The sequence below is a fragment of the Cucurbita maxima genome, unplaced genomic scaffold (assembly GCF_002738345.1).
Source record: "Cucurbita maxima cultivar Rimu unplaced genomic scaffold, Cmax_1.0 Cma_Scf00001, whole genome shotgun sequence".
In the NCBI taxonomy this organism is placed as follows: domain Eukaryota; kingdom Viridiplantae; phylum Streptophyta; class Magnoliopsida; order Cucurbitales; family Cucurbitaceae; genus Cucurbita; species Cucurbita maxima.
In genome coordinates this window covers 375,677-402,419 of record NW_019272017.1, presented here as the reverse complement: position 1 = coordinate 402,419, position 26,743 = coordinate 375,677, and the positions used below count along the sequence as shown (strand labels likewise).

The following is a 26,743-nucleotide window of genomic DNA, read 5'->3' as shown; positions in this document are numbered from 1 at the left end:
GGGGGGGGGGGGGGGGGGGGGGGGGGGAGTTTATATGTGAATGGGGATTATAAAAATTAGGATGAAGAAAGAAAGAGAGATTAATAGAAGTTTGAATGTTGACCAAATTAGAGAGGAAAAAGAAAGGGAAGTTTGAAATGGTAAAATGAGTTTTATTTTATTTATTTATTTATTTATTTATTTATTTATTTATGAAATAATTTTTAAGAGAGAGAAAGAGAAAGGAAGGGAAGAATGGATGAAAGACTAAGGGTTTTCAAAAAATCAAAGCTTTGACGTAAAAGGAGAAGGAGATGGCCGTCCACATAACCTGTGGTCGGTGGCTCTCTTCGCTGACTCTCACTACTAATATCGCTTTCTCAATTCTATATCTCCCATGCTTAAAATCCCCTTCAATCAATTCTTTATATATATATATAAGGTGGGTGGTGGGTGGGACGGGAATTGGAGCACGAGAATGGGAAATACAACTTTTATCTCCAAACCCGTTTAGCTAATGAAAAGAAATATCTTATCAATCTCTTTCTCATTCCCGGTTAATAGATTATAACTCTTAATTTGTTCACCCGGTTAACTAGAATGGTGGGTTAGAAAGCACGGCTCATTTTTCATATCGAAATATATTATAAATTGAATCATAAATTTGATGTTAAGAAGAAAAATGTTTGAGTATAATGTTTTAATCTTATATAAAGAAGTTAGAATTTGAAGAATGTTGTGTGTTAGGTTAATGAGAAAATACAAAAGATGGTAAAACAAAGGCGCAATCTGAATCCGCGGGGTTTCACTGTTCGGGCACACCACAAGACATCAACGCGCTATAGACACGCAGTTTGAATCCGCGGCTTTCATTTTTTGGGCACTAAATTCGGCTTTCCCTTTATCACACCAAAAATATGTATCTTATATGTTCCAGGATAACCCAATATGGCAATTAAACCCACAAATACCCTATTTAAACCAACAATTCAGAAACAAACCAAAATGACTTCAAACATCAATTCCAAAATTTTCCTTCAAACAACAGATCTAAGTGCAAAATTATGCTCTAAGTTGAGACTCCAGACACATCCTCCTATGATATCATTCATAGTAATAAGAAACACTTTTTGTAATTATACCGATGATCTGCAATGGATAGAACAAACTACAGTAACATCTCAGCAATCTGAACGGCATTAAGCGCAGCGCCCTTTCGTATTTGATCACCACAGATGAAGATATCCAACCTACATACAAACGAATCCCGTTAGTTTGTCTCATTAACTTTTTCAATCAGGAAAATAAATAGCAGAGGTATGAAACAGGTTGTGGATGGACGGACGACTCAGTCTAACCCTTTATTTCCATCTAGTGAAATATCCTGTCGGATCCTCCCAACTGCAACGTCGTCTTTGTTCGATACCTTCAGCGGTGTCGGAAATTGGTTGGCAGCCCGGTCGTCAATAATGACAACTCCAGGAGCATTTTTTAGAATCTCTTTAGCTGCGTCCTGCATAATTCAGATATTGATATAAGCATAATGAAATTACAACTTCTTTAGAGAAGAAGAGGGATTCAGAGAAGAAGAAGGATTCTGGGTTGATGAGTTAGAAATTTGAAGTAATATTACACTGTTTATGACCTCCCCTAGTAGACTCGTTTTTTAAAACCATGAGGCTGACAGCATATGTAACAGGTCAAAGTAGACAATATCGGTTAACGGTAGATTAGGATCGTTACAGTTTATCTTTCATCTAAAAAGTAAAATTCTCAATGATTTACGCATCGCATCAGGAGTGTGGGTTAAGAGAACCAACATTGAGTAAATAAATTCGAGGGAAAAGAGAACACAAAATTTGGCCACGAACATATGCTACAAATTCTATAGAAACTAACTAGCATTGAAATCAATCAAAGAGTTTCTGATACAGTGAATTTCGAAGTGTTCATCCTTGAAAGCATTGGAGCTCATCTCCAAACATCCCAAGCCATTACCTTCAAGACTACCCCTTGGGGGTCCTAACATGATATTTTCACAACTATGGTGGATTTCCGTTCCCCATTCGCAAGTCTGAGAAAAAGCACTTCGTTTTCTTTTTTATTATAAGAAACCTAGTTTTCATTAAGAACAATGAGAGAAAATACAAGGGCATCCAAAAAAAACAAGCCCACCGATGGAGCCATCAACAAAAAGCACTTCAAAATCATTTCATTCTCAACCAAAAATGCTATGCAATTAATAGAATCTCAAGCAGCATATGCAGTAGTATTATAGTACTGATCAAAATAAAATCTTACCTCGTCAAGAGGATTCTCAAATTGAAGATTCACACTCTCGGCATGCGCACGCATGACAGGAACTCGAATACAAGTAGCAGTAACTTTAACATTTGCATCGCTCTTGAGGGGCATAAAGCAAGTCAGTCAGTGTAAGAAAGGATTCCATTTACAAATTTCCAAAGGAGAAAAAATTCACAAAAAGGTAATGCAAGTAAGGGTCGGGTCAGGTCAGGACGTAAGTGGCATCCATATTTCACAAAACAACACTTACCCAAATTTTCCGAGTTTCTTTTACTAATTTCATTTCCTCTTCATTGTATCCATTTGAAAGAACGGATGCATTGTGGGAGAACAAATTGAAAGCATACTGCACCAAGTAGAAGAAGCTAAGAAAATTGCTACAGAATCTTGACCCTCAAAAAAGACACATAAAAGAAACTGACCTGATCCCTAAATATATTACAAGTTGGTGGTTTTCCTTCCAGAACCTTCAGAAAAGGGAAGAAATGAAAAAATAGTTTACAGCCATTGGAATGGACTAAATAGAACATCCAAAAGGTAAGATGACGAGTAAAATACAATCCAAATTATGAGATAGATTAAGAAATAAAAAAAACCTCACGAGTTTGTTGCACAAGCTCTTCCATGGCTGCTGCACCAGCACCACTAGCTGCTTGATACGTACTAACAACCATGCGTAACACCTGCCATTTTCAATAGCAATCAATCAATCCAACATTAAGGGTGAGCTTGAATTGACACTTGGAACTTCTTAGAAATCCCTAGTATTTGGTTGAATAAGATAAATCCATTTAAAAAATGCTAAAACCGCTAAAAGAAACACTAAAATGCCTCATCCCTAAGAACATTGAGCTTTCTTCTAGTCTGCTATACAATATTTTCTAATCTTAACATTTAAATGCTTGTAAAAGAAGCATTTCTAGAAGTGCTTCCACTTGATAGCAATATTAAGGGAACATAGCTTGCGTATCGTTACCAAAAATGTAAACAGACAAGAGAAATGAAATAGTCGACTTCAAAACCTTAGCGTGACGATGCAGAGGAGTGACCGCCATCAAGCAAATGATGGTAGAACAATTGGGATTAGCAATCAAAGCGCCCTTGCCGGTCCCGACCTTAATCCCCTTCATGGCGTCGGGATTAACCTCCGGAATAACAAGTGGCACATTCTCATCCATCCGAAAGGCAGAGCTATTATCGACCACAATCGTCCCCTTCTCAACGGCGAGCGGTCCAAACTTCTTGCTGATGGATCCCCCAGCGCTGAAGAGAGCAATGTCGACACCGTCGAAGCTATCCGCAGTGAGCTCCTCGACAATATGCTCTTCGCCATGGAAGTGAACGGATTTTCCAGAGGAGCGCTTGGAGGCCAGCATCTTGATTGAGCTATAAGGAAAGCCGCGATCGGAAAGGACGGAGAGAAATTCCTGGCCGACAGCGCCAGTGACACCGACGACAGCGAGAGAGGGTCCGTTCTCCTGATACGCCATGCGAACAAGTCTAGAGATGCGCCTTGGTTTAGGTTGATGAGAAACAGGGGAGAAGAAGAAGGTGGTTCGTGAAGAAGCTAGCGCCGCCATTGTAGAGACAGAAAAGGCTTCAACGGAGCTGAGGCGGCCGGGGAACCCACAGACTATCAGTGTAAACTGGAAGCGTGCCTGGTTTAAGGGTGGTCTAATGGTAAATATTATTTATAAGGCCCACGAATAAGACGTCTTCCTCGAATCAGATGCGCCGAATAAGATGCTTACTCAATAAATAAATATTAGATTAATATAAATATTTTTAAATTTACTTTTTTTCTCCCAAAAGTATATTCTTAAACTTTTAAAACCCTTTCATAATTAAAAAATACACTTCTCATTTTCTTTTAAAAATTTAAATAGTATTTTTACCCTTAAATTTTAAATAGTATTACTAATGCCTTTTAAATTTTTTAAACATTTTAAGATATCTCTATTATCGATACCATATTTAAAAAATATTTATAAAAATTTAAAGGTAACATTTGCACTGGTTAAAAAAAAATATTAACCATTATATGGATGTTAATTTTTTATCTACCCTCATAAATCATTTTCAAGTTAAAAGGATATTAACATTTTTTTAAGTTATTAACATATGGATGAAAATATTATTAGCAAAAAATCTATATATATATTTACCATCAATCTACAATAGAAAACGTCTTTTTTTTTTTTTGTATTTTTTTTAAAGTTTTTTAAAAAAATTAAAATGTTTGTGATTTTTTTAAAAAAGTGTTTTGTAAAGTTTTTAAAAAATTCTAATAGTATTAATGGAAGTTTTCTATAAAAAAAAATATCGTTGAAAGTTAAAAAGTTTTGTTTTTTTTTTTTTAATGTTTAAAGATATTTGTGAGGTTTTTTGAATGGGAGGAGGATAAGGTCTATTAAGGAAGAAATGAATATTTGGTCGCCTCGTTTAGGCACTCTCTCAGATGGGCTTGGGTTTTGCTATTTGGGCCAAGGTCAATAGGGCCTAATGGTCCATTTAGCTGCCTCGTAATTCTCATTTACCTCGTCTTAAACTCTTGCTTTAGTAAGTATATCTAATAAAATTAAAAGAAAAATAGTATACATCTTAGATTTTCTACAAAAACTAGCCACTAGGCTCTACTAGCTCTTCAATTTGCAATTATTTTGCTACAAAGACCGATTATCTTTATATCAAATAGTCGACAAATCCAAAGTCACAATCATGTTTTGTTGTAGTTAAGGTAAGATAGACTTATCAGTATTCAATGAGTCGGTTCAAGTAAATATGAATGCTAAGTTAGAGAATCTTTACCTAACTTCAACATTTTAGAAGACTTAAAATTGAGATTATTTGGTATTACATGTTTTGAGCATTCTCAATAAATCTAAAAATATAAGTGGATTGGTTTTAATCATTCAGGCATCCAAGCGAGGAAGAACAGCATCTTGAAGAGCAATAAACTTTGCCTTTCCACCGTACTCTTCTGGCAATACTTCTTCTCCAACTTCCTCTATCATACTTCTTCTTTCTTCTTTATTCCTCACAATTAAAATCTGAAAATCATCGTTTATGCATACATATATATATATATATATATATATATATATATATATATATATATATATATTATATAAATGTAAGATTTTAATTTTTTTTATATTCTATATTCCATTCATGACATTTTATTCTTTTGTTTCCACTTTTGCCTCTTTTTTAACTATAAAAGATGGGGGGATTCTACTTTACATTTTAAACATACTTATTTTATGTATTCAAACAAATTTAATGCTTTGTTTTAGTTTCTGAATCAAAATAAAAATCTATTTTAAAATTAGTATAGTATTATAATAATTTTGTCTGGTCCTTTATACGTTTTGTTGTCTAAACCAACTTGGAGCTAAGTGGTAGCTTAATACCTATGGAGGTTTTGTAAGAAAGGAAGAGGTAACAACCAACCAACAAAAGAAATAGATGGGAGGGGAGTAATAAGACCCTAAAGCTTTGAGATGACTTGTCTGAAACAGACCACCCACCCAAAACTTCAAATACCCCATAAATCAAACTGGTCCATTTTCATTAAATTTTTTCACAATTTTGAAGAGGAGGAGTTCTATTATGCTAATTAAAGAAATCATTTTTACGAGACATTTTTGATAAACAAAAGATAAAGTAAAGAGAGTTTATACTTAAAGTGGACAATATCATACTATTGTTAAAAGCCATGATTTCTAACCTCACTTTCTCTCCTATGAAAGGAATGAAATTGGATGTTTGATATAGGAGGTGGGGACGAACCCAGAGAGTGAAACGAAAGAAATGGGTACAGAGTCCAAAAATGAAGAGCCTTTGAAGCATATAAGTAAAATGTTTTTATGATTATTTTTTCTTTTTAGTGGTAAGACATAAAGTGAAAATTGGAAGATATTAATACTGGAAATGAAAAGGAGGAAGGGAAGGGAAGGGCTTACGTTTTTGAGCGTTGCAGGGTCCACGAAACGAGAAACCATTCTCCAAATGCTAACGAAAAACCATGGCATGTTTAAAATGAAGCATTTACCCAAGCGTTCTGGGTAGTAATTCTGCAACATTTTTTTTTTTTATATGCACACTAAAACGTTTCAATGTACTGTAAAATCCACAAGGACTTGAAATTTATTATTTTTTTTTTTTTAAAAAAAGGTATAAAGATATTACGGAAAATATGATTTACCTGTAGAAATTGAAACCCTGTGATGAGTCCACGTATATCAACATTCTTGTATGAGATTTGGTGAAGATCAACAATAGCAATCCACTTTTCGTTTCCAATTTCTTTTCCTTCGCTACCACTGTCCACATATGCAAATCTTTAAGTTTTTTCCTCTTAATATTTTTTATTTCATTTATTTTATCTTAACTTTCAAAATCGATTTGTTTTCCAAAAAAAAACTACATTAATAAAAACATTCCTTAATTTTTTTTTAAAAAAAATTTAATAACACCCATCAATTAAAAAAAAAAAAATCTCAAAAATACTTCAAACTTTCAAAAAAGTTAAAAAATACTCCTCTTACCGTTAATTTTGGATAGAAATAGTTCATACTTTTCTTAAAGAGTAACCTTGTTTCAAAAATACTTTTTAACTTTCAAAACTTTCCTTAATACTTTTAAACTTTTTTAAAAACTTTAAAAACATCTTAAAATTTTTTGAAAATTTTTAAAAGTATTATTCCCTCTAAAATCATATTTCAAAAATACTAATAAACTTTTCAAAACTAATATTAAAAAGTTTTGAGATAATTTATATTATAGAAGATTACTATGTTGAAAGTATGAATCAACTTTTTAAAGCCTAATGGTTAGAGTATTCTCCTTATTTTTTTTTTATTAATTTAACTAATTAAAAAATTATTTCAAAAAACAACTTAAAAAAATTAGATTCAATTATCTAGAAGTAGTTAATGATATATTTAAAATCCTGTATAAATGATCTAGAAGTAGTTAATTTTAAAAACCTATATAAATAATTTGTAAAAATATGAAAATAACGATATATTTTTTAAATGCATTTTTTATTCATGATTAAAATTGAGTAGGTCACCTTGCAATGACCTTGTCCAAGAGATGAACCAGGAATTCTGCATAGAACAGAGAGAGGAGTGTGAATTAGATTCAGACAAACAAATAATCAAAACATTCACAATCTATTTTTGTTTAAACTTGAAGAAAAGAACTCCAAATAATTTAAAAATTACAATTAGAAGAAAAGAAGAAGAAGAAGAACGAAATCAGAAAACTAACTCTTGAACTGGAGTTGATCCTTGGAAGAAAAATGGCGTTTAGCCATAACAATCATCACAGCCAGTCCTGTCTTGGACAATCCCTGCAAGAAAATCTTCTTGGCCTCCAACTCCTCCTTAACCTCCGATTCACAAATAAAACCCTTCGGAACCATCGCATCTCTCCATGTCCGCCATTGTACGAACATCTTTGCTCCTTTCGAAGGCTCCATAGACCTCGCGATCAAGAATCTCATCATCGTCGCATCGCAGTACTCCTGTCGAAACACTCAGAGAGTCAGAAATCCATCAGCAAATCGAACGAAAAAACGAATAGATTAGGATTTTGATTTCTTGTTACTTGTGTGTTGATGCCTGATTTCTCGACGGCTTTCCTCATCTGGATTAGCGCATTGGCGCGAGAATCCTCCATCTCGGAATCCGTGGAGGTGCTTTGAAGTGAATCGACGTCGGCGACGGGCAGAGGTTAGGTGATGAGATCAGGCATGGAACCGAATTGAGGACGAACTGAGAGGAGAATGCAGAGAGTGTGAGAGAGGGAATAAATGAGTTGGAAGAGAGGTGAGAAGGAGAGTTTCTGGTGCAGTCGTAGCTATGGTCCCTGGTCTATTTTGCTGATAATATATATATATATATATATATATATATATATATTTTCCAATTTTTGTAAAAATAAAAAATAACAATAATAAATTTTAACTCCCAATTTCTCATTTTATTTGCACAATTTATTTTAAAGTATTCACCCACTAATACTTTTATTTTATAAAATTATCTCAATTTTTAGTCTCAAGACAATATATTTTAATATTAATCAGACTAATAATTAATAATTTATTATGTATACATAGCTTCACATATAACAAAAAAAAAAATAATAATAATAACAACAACCGCCTTTTATTTCATAGTCTTCTAGAGTTAAATTGGAGGGCCAAATTTAACCTTTTAATTTTGGTTAATATATAAATATAATATAGAGATTTAAAGTTACGCTCTAAATGATACTGACAAGATGAACGTTGAACATATCGTTGGAGTTGAAGAATTGATTTGATTTAGTTCGATTTAACCTCATGTTTACTGTGTTTCTAACAAATTTCAAATATTATATTATATGTTATGTATGATTTATATATACATTAGTTTAACATATGCTTTATACTTACAAACTTTTGTGAAAATAATTATGTAGTACTTGAAATTTAATTACAATAATTTAATCTACAAATTTTAATTGGCTGAATTTTCAAATTTGAAATTTTAATAAAGAAAAATTATAATTTGACTTATCTTATATAATCTTTAACTTAATAAAAAGCTCCAAATAACTACTTACAGCTCATCATCAATGCTCCTCAATCATAGACAATTATTTTTTATTAATTTTAAAATAGACACTTTAAATGGAAGGTGAGGTAAAATATATGGTTTTTATTTTATTTATTTTTATTTCCTTAAGAATAAATGATGCAATTAATGTTATTAATTGTACATTAAATGAAATAGATGGAGGAGTTGGGGTGGATGAGAGACAACTTGACAACATTTATGTCCAATTTCCCTAAGTTAAAGTTAGATCCACGTTGATTAAAGAAGATGACGAGTGTCAGAGAAGACGCTGGTCTCGGGTGGATTGTAATATCTCACGTTCGTGGGAGAGAAGAACTAAATATTCTTTATAAGGGTATAAAAATTTCTTACCAATCAACTTATTTTAAAACTTTGAGTGAGAAGCCCAAAAAAGACAATATTTGCTAAAGTAAACTTAGGCGGTTAGACGTAATGGTTAAGTTAGATATAAAAGTTTAATACTTTGAGAAGGGTTTATGGTTGAGTGAATATGAGGTGAGTATGATGGTTCCTCAGAGTGGTTGGGATAAGGTAGGTGGTTGTAGTCATGAATGACTTGAAGAAGTTAAGACCTAACCACAAACGTACGTACTCTGGTTGAGTAAACACGTTTTCTTGAGCTATTCTTTTGTCCATGCTATGACGTATATTACTACATGGTGTGCATATGATATTATTAGATGTGTCGGTCTAACCATAAAAAATGTATGTGGAGCAGATATGATACGTCTATAACTATTTTCCTTCACTCATTGCACATCATGTCCTATGGACAATAGACAGTGTTTGAGACATTTATCGAGAGGATCTTGATTAAGAACTCATAAACTTGCACATCTTTTAATGGAAGTTTAGGATTTTAATTAATGCAACTTTGGTTCTTCGAGTTTTGAAGTTCGTTTATTTTATTCCATTCATTTTCTTTTATTCTTTTTTGTTCTCGTACTTTCAAAACGTTTGTGTATAAATATAATCAGTTTAATTTTATTTACCAAATTTGAATTTTATGGTTACATTTTAAGAAATTTAGTAAAATTATTCTTGCTAAATAAAATGAAAATGACAGTAAAATAGCCAAACCAATAAGCCACAATAAATTTTGTTTTGAGGGTTAGGATCGTCATAAAAATAAGCCAAACCAAACAAATTCAAAAATTAATTTGATCGGTTATCAAAATGTTACGAAACTACACGTGTTTTGATGTGTTACGAACAAATTAAGAATATAATATAAAGTTTAAAATATAAATTAGACAACTTCTTAAATGATCTTAAGAGATAATTGAAATTAATAATAATTTAATTAGTCATTAATATGTAACAATTTAAGTTTTATATTTTAATTCGGTAATCTATGTACTCTATACTTTTAAAATTTTCGTTAAAATTAAATATTTATTTTTATTAAATAAGGATTTAATCTATAAAATCTAAATTCCACTAATGGGTCGTTTTTATAGCTATTTAGTTTTTAGTCTTTAGTTTTTTTATTTATAAAAAATTGTAGCTTTTCACAATGAATTTATCATGTTTTTAGCATTTGAGTAAGAAATTTCAATTAAAAAAAAAAAAAAACAGAAAAATAAGTTTTTAAAAGGGCACATGTACGAGCATGAGAAAGGCATGTGGCAGATGGTGGGACCACACAGGCATGTCAGAAGGAATTCTGTTCCCGAAGAAAATATCTTATCTAACGAGTTTGATGGTGACGTGGCACTTTCGTAGTCGCCTCTAAAATGTCAGATATTTTCTACCTCCAAATATCATTCCCACGCGTGTTCCCCACTCTCTCTTACGTGGACTCTCACTCCTTTCTTTCACCCCTCTTTTTATCCTTAATTACGTTATTGCCATTTCTTTTCCATGAACACATGTATATTAAATCTAAAATACTTATTTCCCGACGTTTTTTTAATGTGTAAAGCCTTTAATTATATTTAGTTAAATATTCTATTGTAATAAATAAAAAAATAATTATGTATTTATTTAGTTCATTTTTATTGATCGAAATATATCAAATTAAAGTAATTAAATATAGTCACTAAAAGTATCAACCAAATAATTCATATGGGTTAAATTGAGTATAAGTTTTCCTTATTAATAGTATTTATAATTAATCATTTAATTAAAATGGTTATTTTATTATTAACTAATCAAAAAATTTAATATTTTATTAATTAACCTATAAAAAATACATTTAATTTTTATTCAAATTTTCAAACATCCATTACAATTTTGTCAGAACAAATTATATATATTCAAATTTTATTTAGTAAACAATAAGAACTTGATTAAATAAAAACTAATTACATAGAATATGAAATTTGCATTTTAAAAAAATCAAAAGGAAACTTGTTGCAAGGTATTGTAATTTTGAATAAGAATTTTGGGGCATAATTTAATGAATAATACTTTTAATAATTAGAGTTTTGAGGGTCTTAGTTTAATTTCTTGAATTACAAAATTAAAATTAACATAATAATTTTAGTCTTGTACTAATGTTAGTATGTGGCAAATTCGTGATTTTCGAGTGGGATAGGGGCATTTTCCTTCACCGCCATTGAGCAAATAAATATCTCGGAGGCCAATTCAATCACTTCCATTTTCAGGCTCTGACGGAAGAAAGCGGCGAAAGCCAATGGCGAGAAACGATGATGAACCGGAGGTTCAGAGCTCCGGCAAGAGGCTAAAATGCTCCAAGCACGATGACGAACAACTCGAAAATGAAGAAGAAGAAGAAGAAGAGCAAGTGAGCGAGCTTCCATTGAAGCCTGGCCTGTTCTTTTACCCAATGACTCCAACTTCCTTCGTGGTCTCCGATGCTCTTGAGCCCGAATTCCCCATCATCTACGTCAATAAAGTCTTTGAGATCTACACCGGATACCGCGCCGATGAGGTCCTCGGCCAGAATTGGTATGACAAGACTCAATTGCGAGATGATTTTTTTTTTTTGCTGTTTTTGGCTTTCCGTTTTTGGTATTGAAGGCTGTGGTATTTTTGGTTTACGAATGGATTCAGCATGTAATTTACGGTAGGAGAAACTTTTGGATGCTTGGGACAGTTGTTTGGAATGAATTAATCCAGGAGAATTAGATTTGTGCTTCTGTTTGTTTGTAGTTAAGACAATTTATGTGCCCTTTTGTGTTGTGATTTGATTCAATTTTCAGTAGGAATTCCTTTTTGCAAAATCAGATTTTCATGGTGTTTCCTGTTGCGATGTGTTTTGCTTGTTGAGGGCGGCTTCTCTGTGCTGGCTATTTCCTTAAACAAACGACTGTTGAGTCCCTTTATTTACAAGTTACTATATGAAACAGAATCACATTTGTATGATTTGAGACTAAATTCTGATTGGCACCCTGTTAGGAAAGATAGAGGGGGAAGAAAGTGGAGCCCATTTTGATTTCCTTGTCTAATTATCTCAAATGGCGATGGCTCAGTGCGAACCTTAGGTGACTCTGATTAAGGAGATTGCTGTAATGTATCCCCTGACTCTATCCAGATCAAGGTCTGTTATTGGTTTTCTCCTCCGAGCTCTTCTCTGTCTACAATTGTTGTGCTCTTTTTTTGGTGGGGCGGTGGGGGGATTTACCATTTGATTACCTTAATCCACATTAATGCCTGATTTAGTTGCATTTCAGTGTATACCCAGCATGACCTGATCCCAGGTTTTGTAATTATTCTTGTTTGTAAAGTTTTATCAACTCATATTGAAACTTTTTGTTTCAGTCGGTTCTTACAATATAGAGATCCTCGTGCACAAAGGCGTCACCCTTTGGTAGATCCGGTGGTTGTTTCTGAAATCAGAAGATGCCTTGAAGAAGGTGTTGAATTCCAAGGTGAACTTCTCAATTTCAGAAAGGACGGCACCCCTATGGTGAATAGGCTAAGGCTTGCACCCATACATGATGATGATGGCACCGTAACACACATTATAGGAATTCAAGTGTTTTCTGAGACAAAGATAGACCTTAATCGGTTGTCGTATCCTGTTTTCAAAGAAACTTGCGCCAAAAAGTATGATCTATCGGGCAAAAGTGCTCATCTGATTGATCAACCACCTTTTAGTCAGCATAAAGAAATCTGTTGGATACTGCAGCTTTCAGATGAAGTCTTGGCCCATAACATTTTATCGCGCTTGACACCAAGAGATGTTGCATCTATTGGATCAGTTTGCCGAAGGACTCGTCAATTGACAAAGAATGAGCACTTAAGGAAGATGGTATGTCAGAATGCATGGGGAAGAGAAGTGACTGGAACATTGGAACAAATGACAAAGAAACTTGGTTGGGGGCGCTTGGCCCGGGAACTTACTACTCTTGAAGCTGTATGTTGGAGAAAACTGACGGTCGGGGGAGCTGTGGAACCTTTACGTTGCAATTTTAGTGCTTGTGCCGCAGGTAATCGACTTGTATTATTTGGTGGGGAAGGAGTCAATATGCAACCAATGGACGATACCTTTGTTCTCAATCTTGATGCTGCAAATCCTGAGTGGCGCAGAGTAAGCGTGAAATCCTCCCCACCTGGACGTTGGGGCCACACTCTATCTTGTTTGAATGGTTCTTGGTTAGTTGTTTTTGGTGGATGTGGTAGTCAAGGATTGCTCAACGATGTTTTTGTACTTGATTTGGATGCTCAGCAACCAACATGGAAAGAAATCTCTGGTGGAGCTCCTCCATTGCCTAGATCCTGGCATAGCTCCTGTATGATCGAAGGTTCTAAACTGGTTGTTTCAGGTGGATGTACAGATGCCGGGGTCCTTCTCAGTGACACATACTTGTTGGATCTAACAATAGACAAGCCAACCTGGAGAGAGATTCCCACATCCGGGACTCCCCCTTCTAGATTGGGACATTCTCTTTCAGTTTATGGTCGAACAAAAATTCTAATGTTTGGTGGCCTTGCCAAGAGTGGACACTTACGCTTACGATCAGGCGAGGCGTACACCATAGATCTAGAAGAGGAAGAACCGCGGTGGAGGCAACTTGAATGCAGTGCATTGACTGGCATTGGTGGTCAGAGTGCCGTGGTTCCTCCACCAAGACTCGATCACGTAGCAGTCAGCATGCCCTGTGGAAGGATTATCATTTTCGGAGGGTCCATTGCCGGGTTACATTCGCCTTCTCAACTATTCCTTTTGGATCCGGCTGAGGAGAAACCGTCATGGAGGATTCTCAACGTTCCTGGACAGCCACCTAAATTTTCATGGGGCCACAGTACTTGCGTGGTTGGAGGGACAAGAGTCTTGGTATTGGGCGGCCACACTGGGGAAGAATGGATCCTCAATGAATTGCACGAACTCCGCTTAGCTAGCAAGCAAGATTCAGATCTTTGATACTATTTTTATCAGCAGCAAACAACACTCCAAAGGAAAAGTTGCTCGAATGGTTCGAGATTCCTCAAATTATAGCTACTGTAAGAACAGAAATTTCCCAGTACTTACCTACATTATGATTTTGTTTGGTTTTTCTTCACTTTGGTTTGTGTTTAAATTTTGGTCTTCTGTATATATGTATTTATATATGATATAGGTCGTGTTTTTGTTACCTTTCTTTGTGGACATGTCTTTTACTTCTAAATGGCCATATGTTCACTTTGTATTGGGAAGCACCTTTTATGTACATGTTTTCTCTTGATTTGCAGAAGCATATACATAGGCATTTTTTAAGTTCTGACAAACAGGACCGCCATTTTTGTTTTGATTTGTACTAGTGAAATGGTTTTCCATCTCCATTATGCTGTGACCATAAGGATTGTTCAATCACAAAATGTTGCTTAGATGCCTAGCTCGTTTGTTATAAATGTAGATTTGCATTTTGCACTTTATATTGCTTTGAAAAACAATCAAATTTTCATGTTAATGTGCTTGAGTTAGACATGAAGAATCAAACCTTATTGAACCTTTTGGCCCTTGTTCTTGAGGGTGGATTTTAGTCCACTGTTGTATTAAGCGTATTCTGCTACTGCTACAAAGGAACAATCAATTGTGTGTATTATAAATGTATATATGCTGAAAAACAAAGATCAACCTTGAATGGATAATTCTATTTCGATTGAGAGATTCTTCATAAGCAACAATTCCTATGTGTGTGTGGTGTTTATTTGGGTTTACTACAAATCTTCAATGGATTCAATAAAGATATAGAAAGCTCAGGCTTGCAAGAATAGGTATTTTTCTTCAGTAGCAGCCTGACGACTTGAAATTCTCCAACACTACAGCAACCATCAGGTGCCATCTCAAGCAATGTCACGTCTATTCCCAGATCCCATGTTGCAGCTACTCAGCAAGAGGAGAAGAAGCACAAAATCTGCCAAACAGAGAGCACGAGATCATAGAGTTGCAAATTGGTTGCGTAGAAGTCTAGAGTTCGATTTTGTTTACATGTGGTCAATAGTAGATATCGAAACAGCACCTTATGACGATAACCCACATGTGAACAGCATGATTTAAAACCTTTGGGGGCATTTGAAACCTGCAATAAGCAAAGCAATATATGGAGGAATAGGAATATATGACTTGGAATCTCTCTATTTTCGATATCATCTGATGCCAATCACATGCCTCTTGGCTTCTCGTATGGAAGGTTCCGGTATAAATTGAAGGATTAGACCCGGCGTCGATATCTCGTGTATTAATGTTCAATAACAATTCCTCTCGTTCTCATTTCATCGTGTAGACCTGAAATCGCAACTACATTACCCTGATTATGATACCCTCTTATAAGGATGTCATAAGCAACAGAATCTGGAGTGATTCCTGCATTTAACATGTCATCAAAAACCTGTTTGGCTTCTATCATTAGTCCCTTCTCCGCCAAACCACCAATCAGGGAACTGTAGGTTAATAAATCAGGTTCAATGTTTTCTTGAACCATCCTTTTCTTGACCGTGAAAGCCTTGAGCAAATTTCCTTGCTTGCAAAGCTCTGCAATCCAAGAAGTATACACATATTTATCAGGAACAAACCCTGCCTCGCACATTTCCTTAATGGTTCTCTCAGCTTCATCTAAATTACCCTCCTTACATAGTGCATCTATAAGCACTGTATATAGAATTTCATTGGCCTTTTCTTTGACCACGTACCGTCTAGCCTCCTGCAAGTATCCGTTCTTGCATAGACCATCTATTAGAGCGGATAGAGTCACGGTATCAGGCTCAAAACCCCTAGCGAGTAATATTCTGTACGCATTCAAAGCTTCTTTTAAGTTTCCAGCTTTGAAATGCACATCCATAATAGCTGTTAGTATTATCCTATCAGGAAGTAATCCATTCTTCACCACATTTTCTGCAGCTTCCATTGCCTTATGCAACCTACCAACTCTACGGAAGCCCGCGATAACTACCGTATATGCTGTTAGATCGAGTTCTATTTCTCGATCGAACATCCTGTTTATATACTTCAACGCATTGTCTACATTTCCCTTCTTAAAATGTCCGTCTATTATCGAAGTATGAACCGTACAATTAGGCAGAATACCAACACTCAACATCTCTTCAAACAAAAAGTCAGCTCTTTCCAACATCCCCTGCTTGCAACAACCATCAATCAACGTTGAATATGTGAACTCGTTCGGCTGAACCGAGCATTGTTGCATTCTCTCTAAGTATCCAAATGCAACATTCAAACTCCCAGCCTTGCAATACCCATCAATCAAGGAGCTAAAAGCAACCAAATTAGGCACAACCCCCACCTTCATCATATCAAAAAACATTTTGTTACCCACTTCCATATCCCCCATCTTACAGAACATATCAACGAGTGTACCATAAGTAACAACATTAGGCAAACAGGATTTCCACATCAAACCCAGATACATAAACGCCTCATTCTTCATATAAACCTTAGCAAACCCATTAAACAGTATATTAAACATAACCAAATCAGGATTCAACAAACCCCCACGAACTCTATTAACAAGAAAACAAGCCTCTCTAATCTTATAACTCGCACAATACCCATGTAACAAAGAATTGTAGGACACAATATCAGGCGAGCACCCAAATCTAGGCATTGAATTCAAAATCCGTTCGGCATATTTTATGTTCCCTAATTTACAGAAAAAGGAGATGATGGAATTGAAAGACGATGAATGAGGAGTGTACCCTTTGGAGAGAAAGTGGAAAAGCACTTTGGCGGAGAGCTCGCCGCAGCCGGAGTTGATGAGAGAGTGGACAAGCTTGTTGCAGGTGAAAGGGGAGGGAAAGCGGGAGATTCGTCGCAGGTGAGCCAAGAATTGGAGGGCTTCTTTGACCATGCGAAGATGGGTTTGAATGGTAGATATTTGAGGAAAGACATTCGAGGCTTGAGAGAGCTAGGAGACCGAGATTGAGGAAGTTTTGGGTTTAAGGGCGGGTTCTTAAACCCTAGCGGCCATTCACAAAAGCTTTGGAATTTCCTTTTGGATTTTTTTCCAATAAAAATTACTTTTGAATTGTTTAGTGTTTTTTAAATATTTAAAAATATCATATTTTTTGAATTAATTGGTAATAACATTATATGTTTGGGTTACACTAATGTGGTTGTAAGTTGGTCTACAAAGCCAAGTATAACGCTGTCGAGTCTATTGAGTGACGCAAGGCTCGTGCCCTTGTAAACGGCTACAACCAATAAAAGAAGTTTGATTTTTTTTAAACCTTCTCTCCCATGTCCAAGATTGTAATTGCACGTGTGCTTCTCATTAAGGGGGAGTATCTGGTATGTATGCTCCATACGTTTAGGCATCCCGACAACGCCTTGCAAATTCTCGAACTTCTTAATTTCCCTAAGGTTTATATCCAATCCAAGGGAAATTATTCGTTGTTCGTTCTTATATCTTACTAGTGATCCTTGCGCACACGATGAGATATGTATTTCAATATCTATGTAAGTTCAAATTTCAATTTCACGTCAAAATTTGAAAAGATGAAATTGTTATCATACGAGATATTCTATACAAAAAAAATATATATAAAACTCGAATCATTATTATATTATAACAAAAGATACACATGCGTGTGTTGAGAATAACGTATGACCACATTTATAAAGAGATGGCCCATTAATTTATACATAAAACAATAAAAAGCCCCACACGTAAAATTAAAACCCTAAACCTAAAATATAAACACGAAATCTATTTATTAAACAAATAGCACATAGATTGGCTCTATACCCTTTACGTTATAATGTTAGCATCGCTTATATAGCATTTTAATTCGTTTGCATTATATCTTCAACCGATACATAAAAAATTTATATCTTTTACTGTAAGAGTCAAAGTCCATCACTAATAGATATTGTCTGTTTCAGCTCGTTTCGTATCGATGATTTGTTGGGCGACCGAGTAATGGGTTGAGATTAATTTTGGGCACAGTACCCGTAAGTGTATGAATCATTATTTTTATTTATCCTTTTGGACAATATTTATAAGGTAATATTTGATATTATTGCAATATAAACGAGTAATTGCAATATTTATACAGCCCTTGGCACACGGGATGAGGGGCAAATAAGACAAATACATAAATGAAATATATTTTTAAAAGGAGTGATTATTGCAGAAACGTCTTTTTCAATATAAATACATTTAAAAAAAAAGGGGAGGGGCAAACATTTTGTTACATGATGTTTAAAATCTAAGGGACAATATTGGTTGGCAATGTTTAACTATTTAGTTTTTATTTGCTTTATTAATTAATATTTTTAACTATTTTAAAAATGAAAAGCCTAATTTATGTTTTTAAATTTAGATAATGATAATTAGGATTTATAAATATGTGAGTTAACAAAAACAATGAAACCATAAAATATAAATTGAAGGGTATATTTATATTATTGTTGTGGATAATGAAATAAGAAAAGTAATTATTAATTAATTAGATAGAGGGAACAAAATTAGCTCTTTCTCTTTTTCAGTCACTCACTCTCTTTCTATCTGTCTCTGTCTGTGTCTCTCTCTCTCTCTAAACAGACCTTCCCCACACACTGACACGGCCTCTCGAATTTGTAGAGAGATAGAGAGGGAGAGAGAAACGCGCGCCAGAGGAAGCAGAGCTCCCATTTCCCATCTTTTTCTCTCTAGACTCATTTATTCCATTCGTAGAGAGAGGATTTTAGCCTTATTTAACGAACCCAATTCCTGATTTCTACCCTCCTCCTTTCTTTTTCTTTTTCTCTCTCTTTCTCGAGATTTCGTCTGTATTTGTATCCATACCTGAGTTTAAGGGTATTATATTGTTCTGTTTCTCTTTGTTTTTTTGTTCTTAATTATGTGGTGAATGTAATGTACCATTTTTGAGATTGGAGCGGAAGCGTTTTTGGATCCTGGGTTGGACTTGCACTGAATGTGAAGGGGGGGAGAAGGGAGAGATTCGGGTAGATCAGGTTATGGCGGAGATATCTGGTGATGGAGATGGGTTTCTGCCGGAGGTTAGTAACGGACGGGCGGTGGATTCTCAGGCTACGTCGACGCCGATTTCTGCACCGAATCCGACGCCGTTGACGGTTTCGGGATCTTTCAGGGAGGGGAAAAGCTCGTCGCGGCGGCGGACGTCGGTTAGGCCGAGTATGGACGCCGACGACTTCTTGAACTTGTTTCATGGCTCGGATCCGGTGAAGGTGGAGCTCAATCGCCTTGAGAATGAAGTGCGAGGTGCGAATGTGGTTCGATCTGGTGTTTCTTTAGAGGGATTTTAAGGGGATTTTGCTCGTTTTGTGAAGTGTTCGTGTTTGATTCGATATTTTTTTTTTGTTTTCTGTTTTTTGTTTGCAGATAAGGATAGAGAGCTCGGGGAAGCTCAGGCGAAGATCAAGGCTTTGAAGTTATCTGAGCGGCTTAGAGAGAAGGCAGTTGAAGAGGTTAATATTTTGATCACTTGAATGTTTGTAGGACATCTTAATGCTGTTACTTTTGCGGATTCTCCTCGATTAGTTTAAGGGACTCACGAAATTACTTGAAATCTTCTTGTGCGTGAGATGGTATGGAATTTGATAGTGAAATTCAACACTTCTTCATAATTGGAGACCACCACAAAACTAACTGCGGTGTTTGTGAAGTGTAGGATGGAGTATTTTTCTACCAGTAGTTTGGGTTTGCTTTTTGTATAGTTGAGATCTCGGCTTCCCAATAAGAATCCCTTAATTGTTCTTATTTCTATTTTGTGGGCATTCTCTTGGTAATTATTGGTGGGTTGTTCCCATTGTTGGTATGCCAGTTTCTCTTTGGCAATGTGGATCGGTAAGTTCCATCCATAAGTGGGGAAGAAGTATATCCGTATACCAATTTCTAGAACCAAGCATTCTGGAAATTACTTTTGATCTTCCAAGTTTTCTCTTTATTTGTACAATGCTTCTTACGGGTTCCATTCATTCTTCCTCATAGGCCTCTTGATTTTCTAAAATAGTTTAAAGTTGGCTACAGATTGTAAGTTAGCTTTAGGGGTCTCCTTTGATCTTAGAACTTTTAGTGCTCAGGTTTATCCTTCTTCACAAGGATCTTCTGTCGATGATGTACCCAGCCCCCCTCCCCTCAAATTCTCTCTTCTCTCTCCTCTTTCGTCCTCCATTTTTAGTTCTATCCTCCTTCTCCCGCTGGACTTAACCTTCCTGGTCGTTTCATTTCAGTATCCGATGCCTGTTTAATTATCATGGAATTAGAGAGTTGCTGTATTCGTAAATTTTCTTGCTGCATTTGGTTTGAAGATGACAAATTCTTTATCGATGATTTGAATTTTAAGAGAGTACTTCCTCTATCTGAATTTCATCTTCGTTGGTTTGAATGTTCTTTGGTTGAGCTTCTTCATCTTCCAGTGCGTTTGCCGTTTTTCAAACAAGATAGAGATGAGAATGGGACATCTCACTTGGCCAAGTCCAGTTATCTCCATAACATATTCATGGATTGTGACATTTGGCCTCCTACATTTCGTTTCTTATCAAGACAAGAAAGGTTGGCCTTCTGGGAAATGTTGAGGACTTTCTGTTGAAATATGAGGAAAAGTTGATAGATGTTTCATTTTTACCTCAAACTCCCTTGGTTTGTGCTTCCTCCAAACCAGAACCTATCTATGTAAAGTAGTCTTCATCAAGTTAGGCGGAGGTGGTTCGGTTAAAGAAGGGTGTGCTTCAATCCAATCATCAATCTTCGGTCTTTCAATTCTGGGTTCCAGGTGAAATGAAAATAATGTCTTGTCAATAATTTTAGTAAGTTATTGGTAGTTTCAAGATTATTTTCTCACAGTTCATGGAAGGATATGCATAGTGTTTTAGAGTCTCATTTTCATAATAATTTCTCCATCAACTCTTTCATGGATGATATGACCTGGTTTTCTACAGAAATCTTTGATGGAAAATGCAAACTTATTGGTGATTTGTATTTGAGGATCAAATTTGGTCAGGGAAAAGCATTCTTACCCTGAATTCATTATCGGTTATGGTGGTTGGATTTCTTTGAAGAATCTTCCATTAACATACTGGGAACGCAACACATTTGAAGCCATCAGTAAACATTTCGGGGTCTGATTAATATTTCTTCCCAGACTTTAATTTAATTGATTGTTCTGAAATTTGAATTGAAGTAAAGAGTTGGCTCAGTTGACAGAAAATCCAGTGGAAAGGTTATTGAGGTCTGGGGTATTCATCTTCTCATTAATTAACTGACAGATTTTTGGTTTCAAAAGAATGAGACAAATTATTTGATAATTCCAAGAGTTTGGAGCAGTAATTGAGAAATCTCTCCTTCAAGATCGTTCTTATTAAAATTTGGTAAAAATAAAGCCACAAGAAACACAAAGATCAAACCTCCTTCAGAGATGAAACTGAATTTGAGATTCTCCCTCCTTGCTATATCAAAATCTCCCCACTTTAAACTCAGGGTTAGTAGTTTGACCATTTTTTCTTGGAGGCTGAGCACTTTGGTCTGTTGTCCTTGTTGCAACCTTGATCTCTATGCTTATTGCAGTTGTTTCGAATGTTTTTCTTGATGACAATGTTGGAGGTCGGTTCATGATTTTCTTTGAAATAATGTAGTAGTTTTCAGTGTTACGTGACTGGCAGAGGTCTTTTTTGCAGCTTCAGTTTGTGTTCGCAAGCTCTCAAAGTCTTCCAGGCGAAGATATTGAAATAGTTCTTTGTTTTTTCATTATTTATTTTCATGGTTAAATCTCTATATGGGTATGCGTGTATTTGTTGCTTTAAGTTTTTGTTGTTTGGTTAAATCTCTTTCGCTGTTACGAGTTATATTGTATTTGTTTTCATTTTTCCAATGAGAAGTTGTTTCGTGTTAAAAAAAAAAATATATTATTTTGTAACTTTTGAAGTTCACAAAAGAGTTGGCTTTTCTGCTTGGCTTTATTCAGAAAGGCTTTACTGGTTTTCCTTGAGCAACATTAATGATGTCCGAGTCACTTACTTTTGACCAATGTATGTATGTTCTGGAAATCTATTGTATGAAAATTATTGATTGGGTTTTTTAATTGGCATATAGCTGACGGAAGAACTATCAAAGGCCGAGGAGAAATTAAAGTTGACAGAATCTCTTCTTGAAAGCAAGGTATTCACTGATCCCTTTTTTAACCTTATTTACCATTTTTTTTTTAAGATTATAATAATTTATCATGCAACTTCTTTCAGAATCTTGAAATAAAGAAAATCAATGATGAGAAGAAGGCTTCAATGGCAGCTCAATTTGCCGCTGAAGCCACTCTTAGGAGGGTACATGCTGCTCAAAAGGATGACGACATGCCTCCAATTGAAGCCATTCTTGCACCTTTGGAGGCTGAACTCAAGCTTGCACGACAGGAGGTACTGTTCATTAAATATGGCACGATAAGCATCTATACCGAGGGAAAAAGAAAATTACTATGGGCTTATATTTGTTGTCTTGGTTGATTTCAAGATCGCAAAGCTTCAAGATGACAACAAAGCACTGGATCGTCTAACCAAATCAAAGGAAGCGGCTTTGGTTGATGCTGAGAGGACTGTTCAAAGTGCCCTGGCCAAGGCCTCTATGGTGGATGATTTACAGAACAAAAATCAAGAGTTAATGAAACAGATAGAGATTTGTCAGGTAATGTTTCTGGGCATGATGCTTAACATCTAAATGTTTCAGCTGTTTCATTCGTTGTTTTATGGGTTGCTTTAGGAAGAAAACAAAATCTTGGACAAGATGCACCGTCAGAAAGTTGCAGAGGTTGAAAAATTAACGCAAACTGTGAGGGAGCTGGAGGAGGCTGTTCTTGCTGGTGGTGCGGCAGCAAATGCTGTGAGAGATTATCAGCGCAAAGTTCAGGAGATGAATGTAATGTGCCAAAATATTTGAATCAGAATTGTCTTTTATTTTACATGTACTACTTATTTTGGATCTTGGAGCTCATTACCGAAATAGCTGAGGTTTATTTCTGTTTTCTTCAGGAGGAAAGGAAAACTCTGGACAGAGAGTTGGCTCGTGCAAAGGTATCAGCCAACAGAGTGGCTGTTGTAGTAGCAAATGAATGGAAAGATTCAAATGACAAGGTTATGCCAGTAAAACAATGGCTGGAAGAACGAAGATTTTTGCAGGTAAATTGATTTTGTTGACTCTTTTCAACCCAATATGTTGCTCTGGGCTTATCTTCTTGTTGTTGTGCTATTGCTTCTATTTCTAGGGAGAAATGCAGCAACTTCGTGATAAACTTACTATCTCTGAGCGAGCTGCAAGGTCTGAAGCACAATTGAAGGTAACCCAATTTTATCTCAATCACTGTAATTCACTATACGTGGTGCACCGTTACCAGAAACTAAAAGCCTCACTGCTACTGTTTGCAGGAGAAGTATCAACTGCGACTTAGAGTGCTTGAAGAGAGTTTGAGAGGGTCATCTGGTAGTAGTAATCGAAGTGCTCCTCCAGAGGGGAGAAGTGTAAGCAATGGCCCCTCTCGTCGACAGTCTCTCGGGGGAATTGACAATGTTTCGAAATTAACTTCCAATGGTCTTTTACCCAAAAGGACACCAGGTTCTCAGTTTAGATCTTTGTCCTCAAGCAGTAGCACAGTGTTGAAACATGCTAAGGGCACGTCAAAATCATTTGATGGAGGCACAAGGTCATTGGACCGAGGGAAGGTGTCATTAAATGGACTTCTACCCAGTTATTCATTCAATCGGTCCTGTGATGCAAGTAAGGACAGTGAAGTAAATAATGATTGGAAAAGTAATCCTGATGAAAAGGGAAATGAGTCTCCAACACCTGGGACCGAAGACAGTGTTCCAGGCATGTTGTATGATTTACTCCAAAAGGAGGTTATAGCATTGAGAAAAGCTGGTCATGAGAAAGATCAGAGCCTTAAAGACAAGGATGATGCCATTGAGGTTGATTGTTTCTAAACAAGTTCTTTGAAGTCTTATGTTATTTATTCTTCATCTATGAGTTTCATAGATGTTAACTTCTATTCTGGCATTGGTGCACGATGTTTTTCAGATGTTAGCAAAGAAGGTAGAGACACTGACGAAAGCAATGGAGGTTGAGGCAAAGAAGATGAGAAGGGAAGTAGCTGTCATGGAGAAGGAGGTAGCAGCTATGCGTGTAGAGAAAGAGCAGGAGAACAGGGCAAAGCGATTTGGTGGTAGCACCAAGGGCCCCGTTACTGCAGCACAATTACTTCCTGGAAGGTATTAATTCAGATTCCTGTCATGTACAAAACTAATAAATGAATCAACGCTGTTATTCTCAAAAAGCTACTGCTGTGTACTCAATGACTGTATTATGATTGCATATCTGTGATGTGATTCTTTTTTTCTTTTGTGGAAGATGCTAATCTATGTAATTTAGATTGCTTATTATGATATGCTCCTTAATTTATGTAATATCATTATGTTTCTGCCACTTAATCGGCGTCTTCAAGTAATATGATGTATGTTTTGGGATTAAATGTTGGGAACATTTAATATTCGGAAGGCAATTCTTGAGATATTGAGACTGAATTGATGAAGGAAATGGAAAGTTGTTTCAAATTCCACCTGGGATGTCTTTTCTTTAAGCTATCCTTTTTCTTTCATGTCCTGGGAGATGTGTATATGGACACATCCGCATGATGATGCTCTATTCAAGGTTGGAGATCATGAACTGTAGACTGTTTGTTAAACCATTTATATTGTTCTGATGATACCCAGACCATTGTATGAACCGTAAGTGACCCCAAGAGGATGATAATCCTAGCCATGTTGTTTGGAGTTTGAAATTTTCATTAGCCAAAAGTATAAACATTAATATTAGTAATCGAAGAACCCAAAATGAAATTGCAGAATGATCTCGTTTCCCGATCTCTGACACCTTCTGTCATGAGTTACTGATGAAATTCTCCCATCTCACCTCTAGATCTCTGGTAAGTTCGTAATCACTATGTTTGTCCTGAAGATCTTGTCCGCTCTTAACACTAAAGGTGGGGCCTTGGCCATTTAATTTAGGAAATCATTTGGCAACCTGAGCCCCAACCAGCAGAGATAAAGAAAATTCAGAACCTTTGACCTAAAATGGGTAGAAGGTCTAGGCATTCAACTCAACTCTGCTAGTTTACTAGGAGGATTTCTCTTTTTTTTTTTTCTTTTTTCTTTTTTTTTTCTTTGAGTTTACACACATTAGTGATGAATTTCTCCTGAGCTTACAAGCCAGGTAATGAATTGAATTTGTTTTTGGACCATGATCATGCATTTATAGGTATGCCCCTCAACTGAAGGTAGAAAGCTTGTTCCCCCCATTTTCCTATCAGATAGCCCTCAATAAGTGATCTAAAAGAATTTGCAAGGACCATGATCAAGCATCAATAATGGAGAATGATAGGGAAGTTCCTCAATAGATGTAGAGAGCTTGTTCCCAATTTTTCTATGAGATTGTCCCTCTAGTATATTATGTATTGACCCAACACAAGGGGAAGTTAGAACACACTCCAGCGAATCGAGTGGCTAACCAAGTAGCTCCACTACTACTTGAGCAACAAATTTGAAACATGATTACCTTCAACGTCTACATTATAATCTCGACATTATTATCATTTGTTGATCTGTGATAATCGTGCCCCAAATTTTTGAAGCTTGTTGTTATATTGACTGTTTTCTTATAATACAGTAGAGTTGTACCCCATTCTGGAGATGTCTTAAAAAGTTGATTAACATCTTTCATATTTTCCAGAAGCATTGGACGAGGTGGGTTGAATCGCAGCACTCAATGACACGAAACCGAATCTGCATTTGTTCGACCACGAGTTTCCACATGGCTTATGATCCTTGATCTTTTTTCTTTCTTACTCTATATTCTATTTTCTTCCTCATGATTGATCATAGTAGTGTAACCCGCACGCCGATGACTCCCTGTGTATGTTAGAATTGTTGCCTTACAGAAAAAAAAGGAAAGATTTGGAAAGACGACGCTTCATTCACGAGGAGGTAATTGGTAACGCATCTGACTTAGGATTGTCATCCCTCTGTTTAAAGATGAGCAAAGAAGGGGAGAAAGAAGAGGTTAAAAGGGAAGAATAGTTGACTTGTTGTCTAACCCACCTTCTGTGAAGTTTGTTTCTGAGTGATCCAGTGATTGTGTGATTTGTATAGGTAGCCTCCCTACTTATTGGAATCTTTTACTTTGTTTCTTCTATTGTCATATTCAGTTGATATATGATTATGTAATCTGCAATGTGTGTTGTTGGTTAATATATTCTTGTTGTCACACCATACCATTTTCTTTTATGCCCTTTTTATTCATTTACTGTTTCTTCTGCAGAGTTTGTCAATCTATGACAAAATAATAGTGTTCCTTTTTCCTCTTTGATTTACACTCAATATGGCAGTTTTTTTTTTTTTTTTTTTTTTTTTTTTTTTTTTTTTTTTTTTT

At 35.6% G+C, this 26,743-nt stretch overlaps 5 protein-coding genes across 8 annotated transcripts; 2 read left to right on the top strand and 3 right to left on the bottom strand.

Annotated features, from left to right (window-relative positions):
- Nucleotides 1–879: 879 nt before the first annotated feature.
- LOC111491326 (aspartate-semialdehyde dehydrogenase-like) lies at nucleotides 880–3,956 on the bottom strand. The gene is made up of 7 exons (XM_023140208.1): nucleotides 3,306–3,956; nucleotides 2,880–2,966; nucleotides 2,706–2,750; nucleotides 2,534–2,629; nucleotides 2,281–2,382; nucleotides 1,338–1,492; nucleotides 880–1,229 (listed from the first exon to the last, which is right to left on the bottom strand). The coding sequence occupies exons 1-7, from the start codon at nucleotides 3,861–3,863 to the stop codon at nucleotides 1,148–1,150; spliced, it is 1,125 nt and encodes a 374-aa protein (XP_022995976.1). The 5' UTR covers nucleotides 3,864–3,956; the 3' UTR covers nucleotides 880–1,147.
- A 1,063-nt stretch (nucleotides 3,957–5,019) lies between these two features.
- On the bottom strand, nucleotides 5,020–8,165 carry LOC111491647 (SEC14 cytosolic factor-like). Its single transcript, XM_023140652.1, has 6 exons — nucleotides 7,900–8,165; nucleotides 7,561–7,816; nucleotides 7,361–7,397; nucleotides 6,491–6,608; nucleotides 6,249–6,359; nucleotides 5,020–5,333 (listed from the first exon to the last, which is right to left on the bottom strand). The coding sequence occupies exons 1-6, from the start codon at nucleotides 7,969–7,971 to the stop codon at nucleotides 5,196–5,198; spliced, it is 732 nt and encodes a 243-aa protein (XP_022996420.1). The 5' UTR covers nucleotides 7,972–8,165; the 3' UTR covers nucleotides 5,020–5,195.
- A 3,355-nt stretch (nucleotides 8,166–11,520) lies between these two features.
- LOC111490858 (adagio protein 3-like) lies at nucleotides 11,521–14,557 on the top strand. 3 transcript variants are annotated; one of them, XM_023139505.1, is made up of 3 exons: nucleotides 11,735–11,825; nucleotides 12,281–12,417; nucleotides 12,639–14,557. In XM_023139505.1, the coding sequence occupies exons 2-3, from the start codon at nucleotides 12,389–12,391 to the stop codon at nucleotides 14,242–14,244; spliced, it is 1,635 nt and encodes a 544-aa protein (XP_022995273.1). In that variant the 5' UTR covers nucleotides 11,735–11,825; nucleotides 12,281–12,388; the 3' UTR covers nucleotides 14,245–14,557. The 3 variants fall into 3 exon arrangements, with proteins under 3 accessions (XP_022995260.1, XP_022995273.1, XP_022995264.1); XM_023139496.1 differs by having other exon boundaries at nucleotides 11,753–11,825; nucleotides 12,276–12,417; XM_023139492.1 differs by lacking the exon at nucleotides 12,281–12,417 and having other exon boundaries at nucleotides 11,521–11,825.
- Nucleotides 14,558–14,931: 374 nt separating this feature from the next.
- On the bottom strand, nucleotides 14,932–17,312 carry LOC111490957 (pentatricopeptide repeat-containing protein At2g01740). 2 transcript variants are annotated; one of them, XM_023139632.1, is made up of 2 exons: nucleotides 15,292–17,312; nucleotides 14,932–15,217 (listed from the first exon to the last, which is right to left on the bottom strand). In XM_023139632.1, exon 1 carries the CDS (start codon nucleotides 17,162–17,164, stop codon nucleotides 15,542–15,544), a length of 1,623 nt encoding a protein of 540 aa, XP_022995400.1. In that variant the 5' UTR covers nucleotides 17,165–17,312; the 3' UTR covers nucleotides 14,932–15,217; nucleotides 15,292–15,541. The 2 variants fall into 2 exon arrangements, with proteins under 2 accessions (XP_022995400.1, XP_022995410.1); XM_023139642.1 differs by having other exon boundaries at nucleotides 15,323–17,312.
- A 1,547-nt stretch (nucleotides 17,313–18,859) lies between these two features.
- On the top strand, nucleotides 18,860–26,583 carry LOC111490850 (microtubule-associated protein 70-1-like). The gene is made up of 11 exons (XM_023139479.1): nucleotides 18,860–19,540; nucleotides 19,661–19,746; nucleotides 22,370–22,435; nucleotides 22,516–22,686; nucleotides 22,781–22,951; nucleotides 23,027–23,182; nucleotides 23,296–23,442; nucleotides 23,529–23,600; nucleotides 23,689–24,228; nucleotides 24,338–24,528; nucleotides 26,045–26,583. The coding sequence occupies exons 1-11, from the start codon at nucleotides 19,276–19,278 to the stop codon at nucleotides 26,082–26,084; spliced, it is 1,905 nt and encodes a 634-aa protein (XP_022995247.1). The 5' UTR covers nucleotides 18,860–19,275; the 3' UTR covers nucleotides 26,085–26,583.
- Nucleotides 26,584–26,743: the final 160 nt, after the last annotated feature.

Excerpts from the sequence above, each read along its gene's own strand:
- LOC111491326 (XM_023140208.1), bottom strand. The coding sequence starts at position 3,863 with ATGGCGGCGCTAGCTTCTTCACGAACCACCTTCTTCTTCTCCCCTGTT. Across the intron at positions 2,751-2,879 it reads TTGTGCAACAAACTCGTGAG|GTTCTGGAAGGAAAACCACC; the intron begins GTTTTTTTTATT and ends CCTTTTCTGAAG. Across the intron at positions 1,493-2,280 it reads TTGAGAATCCTCTTGACGAG|GACGCAGCTAAAGAGATTCT; the intron begins GTAAGATTTTAT and ends TGAATTATGCAG.
- LOC111491647 (XM_023140652.1), bottom strand. The coding sequence starts at position 7,971 with ATGGAGGATTCTCGCGCCAATGCGCTAATCCAGATGAGGAAAGCCGTC. Across the intron at positions 7,817-7,899 it reads AATCAGGCATCAACACACAA|GAGTACTGCGATGCGACGAT; the intron begins GTAACAAGAAAT and ends GTGTTTCGACAG. Across the intron at positions 6,360-6,490 it reads CAGGGTTTCAATTTCTACAG|AATTACTACCCAGAACGCTT; the intron begins GTAAATCATATT and ends AAAATGTTGCAG.
- LOC111490858 (XM_023139492.1), top strand. The coding sequence starts at position 11,551 with ATGGCGAGAAACGATGATGAACCGGAGGTTCAGAGCTCCGGCAAGAGG. Across the intron at positions 11,826-12,638 it reads GAGGTCCTCGGCCAGAATTG|TCGGTTCTTACAATATAGAG; the intron begins GTATGACAAGAC and ends TTTTTGTTTCAG.
- LOC111490957 (XM_023139632.1), bottom strand. The coding sequence starts at position 17,164 with ATGGTCAAAGAAGCCCTCCAATTCTTGGCTCACCTGCGACGAATCTCC.
- LOC111490850 (XM_023139479.1), top strand. The coding sequence starts at position 19,276 with ATGGCGGAGATATCTGGTGATGGAGATGGGTTTCTGCCGGAGGTTAGT. Across the intron at positions 22,952-23,026 it reads AACAGATAGAGATTTGTCAG|GAAGAAAACAAAATCTTGGA; the intron begins GTAATGTTTCTG and ends GGGTTGCTTTAG. Across the intron at positions 23,443-23,528 it reads AAGAACGAAGATTTTTGCAG|GGAGAAATGCAGCAACTTCG; the intron begins GTAAATTGATTT and ends TTCTATTTCTAG.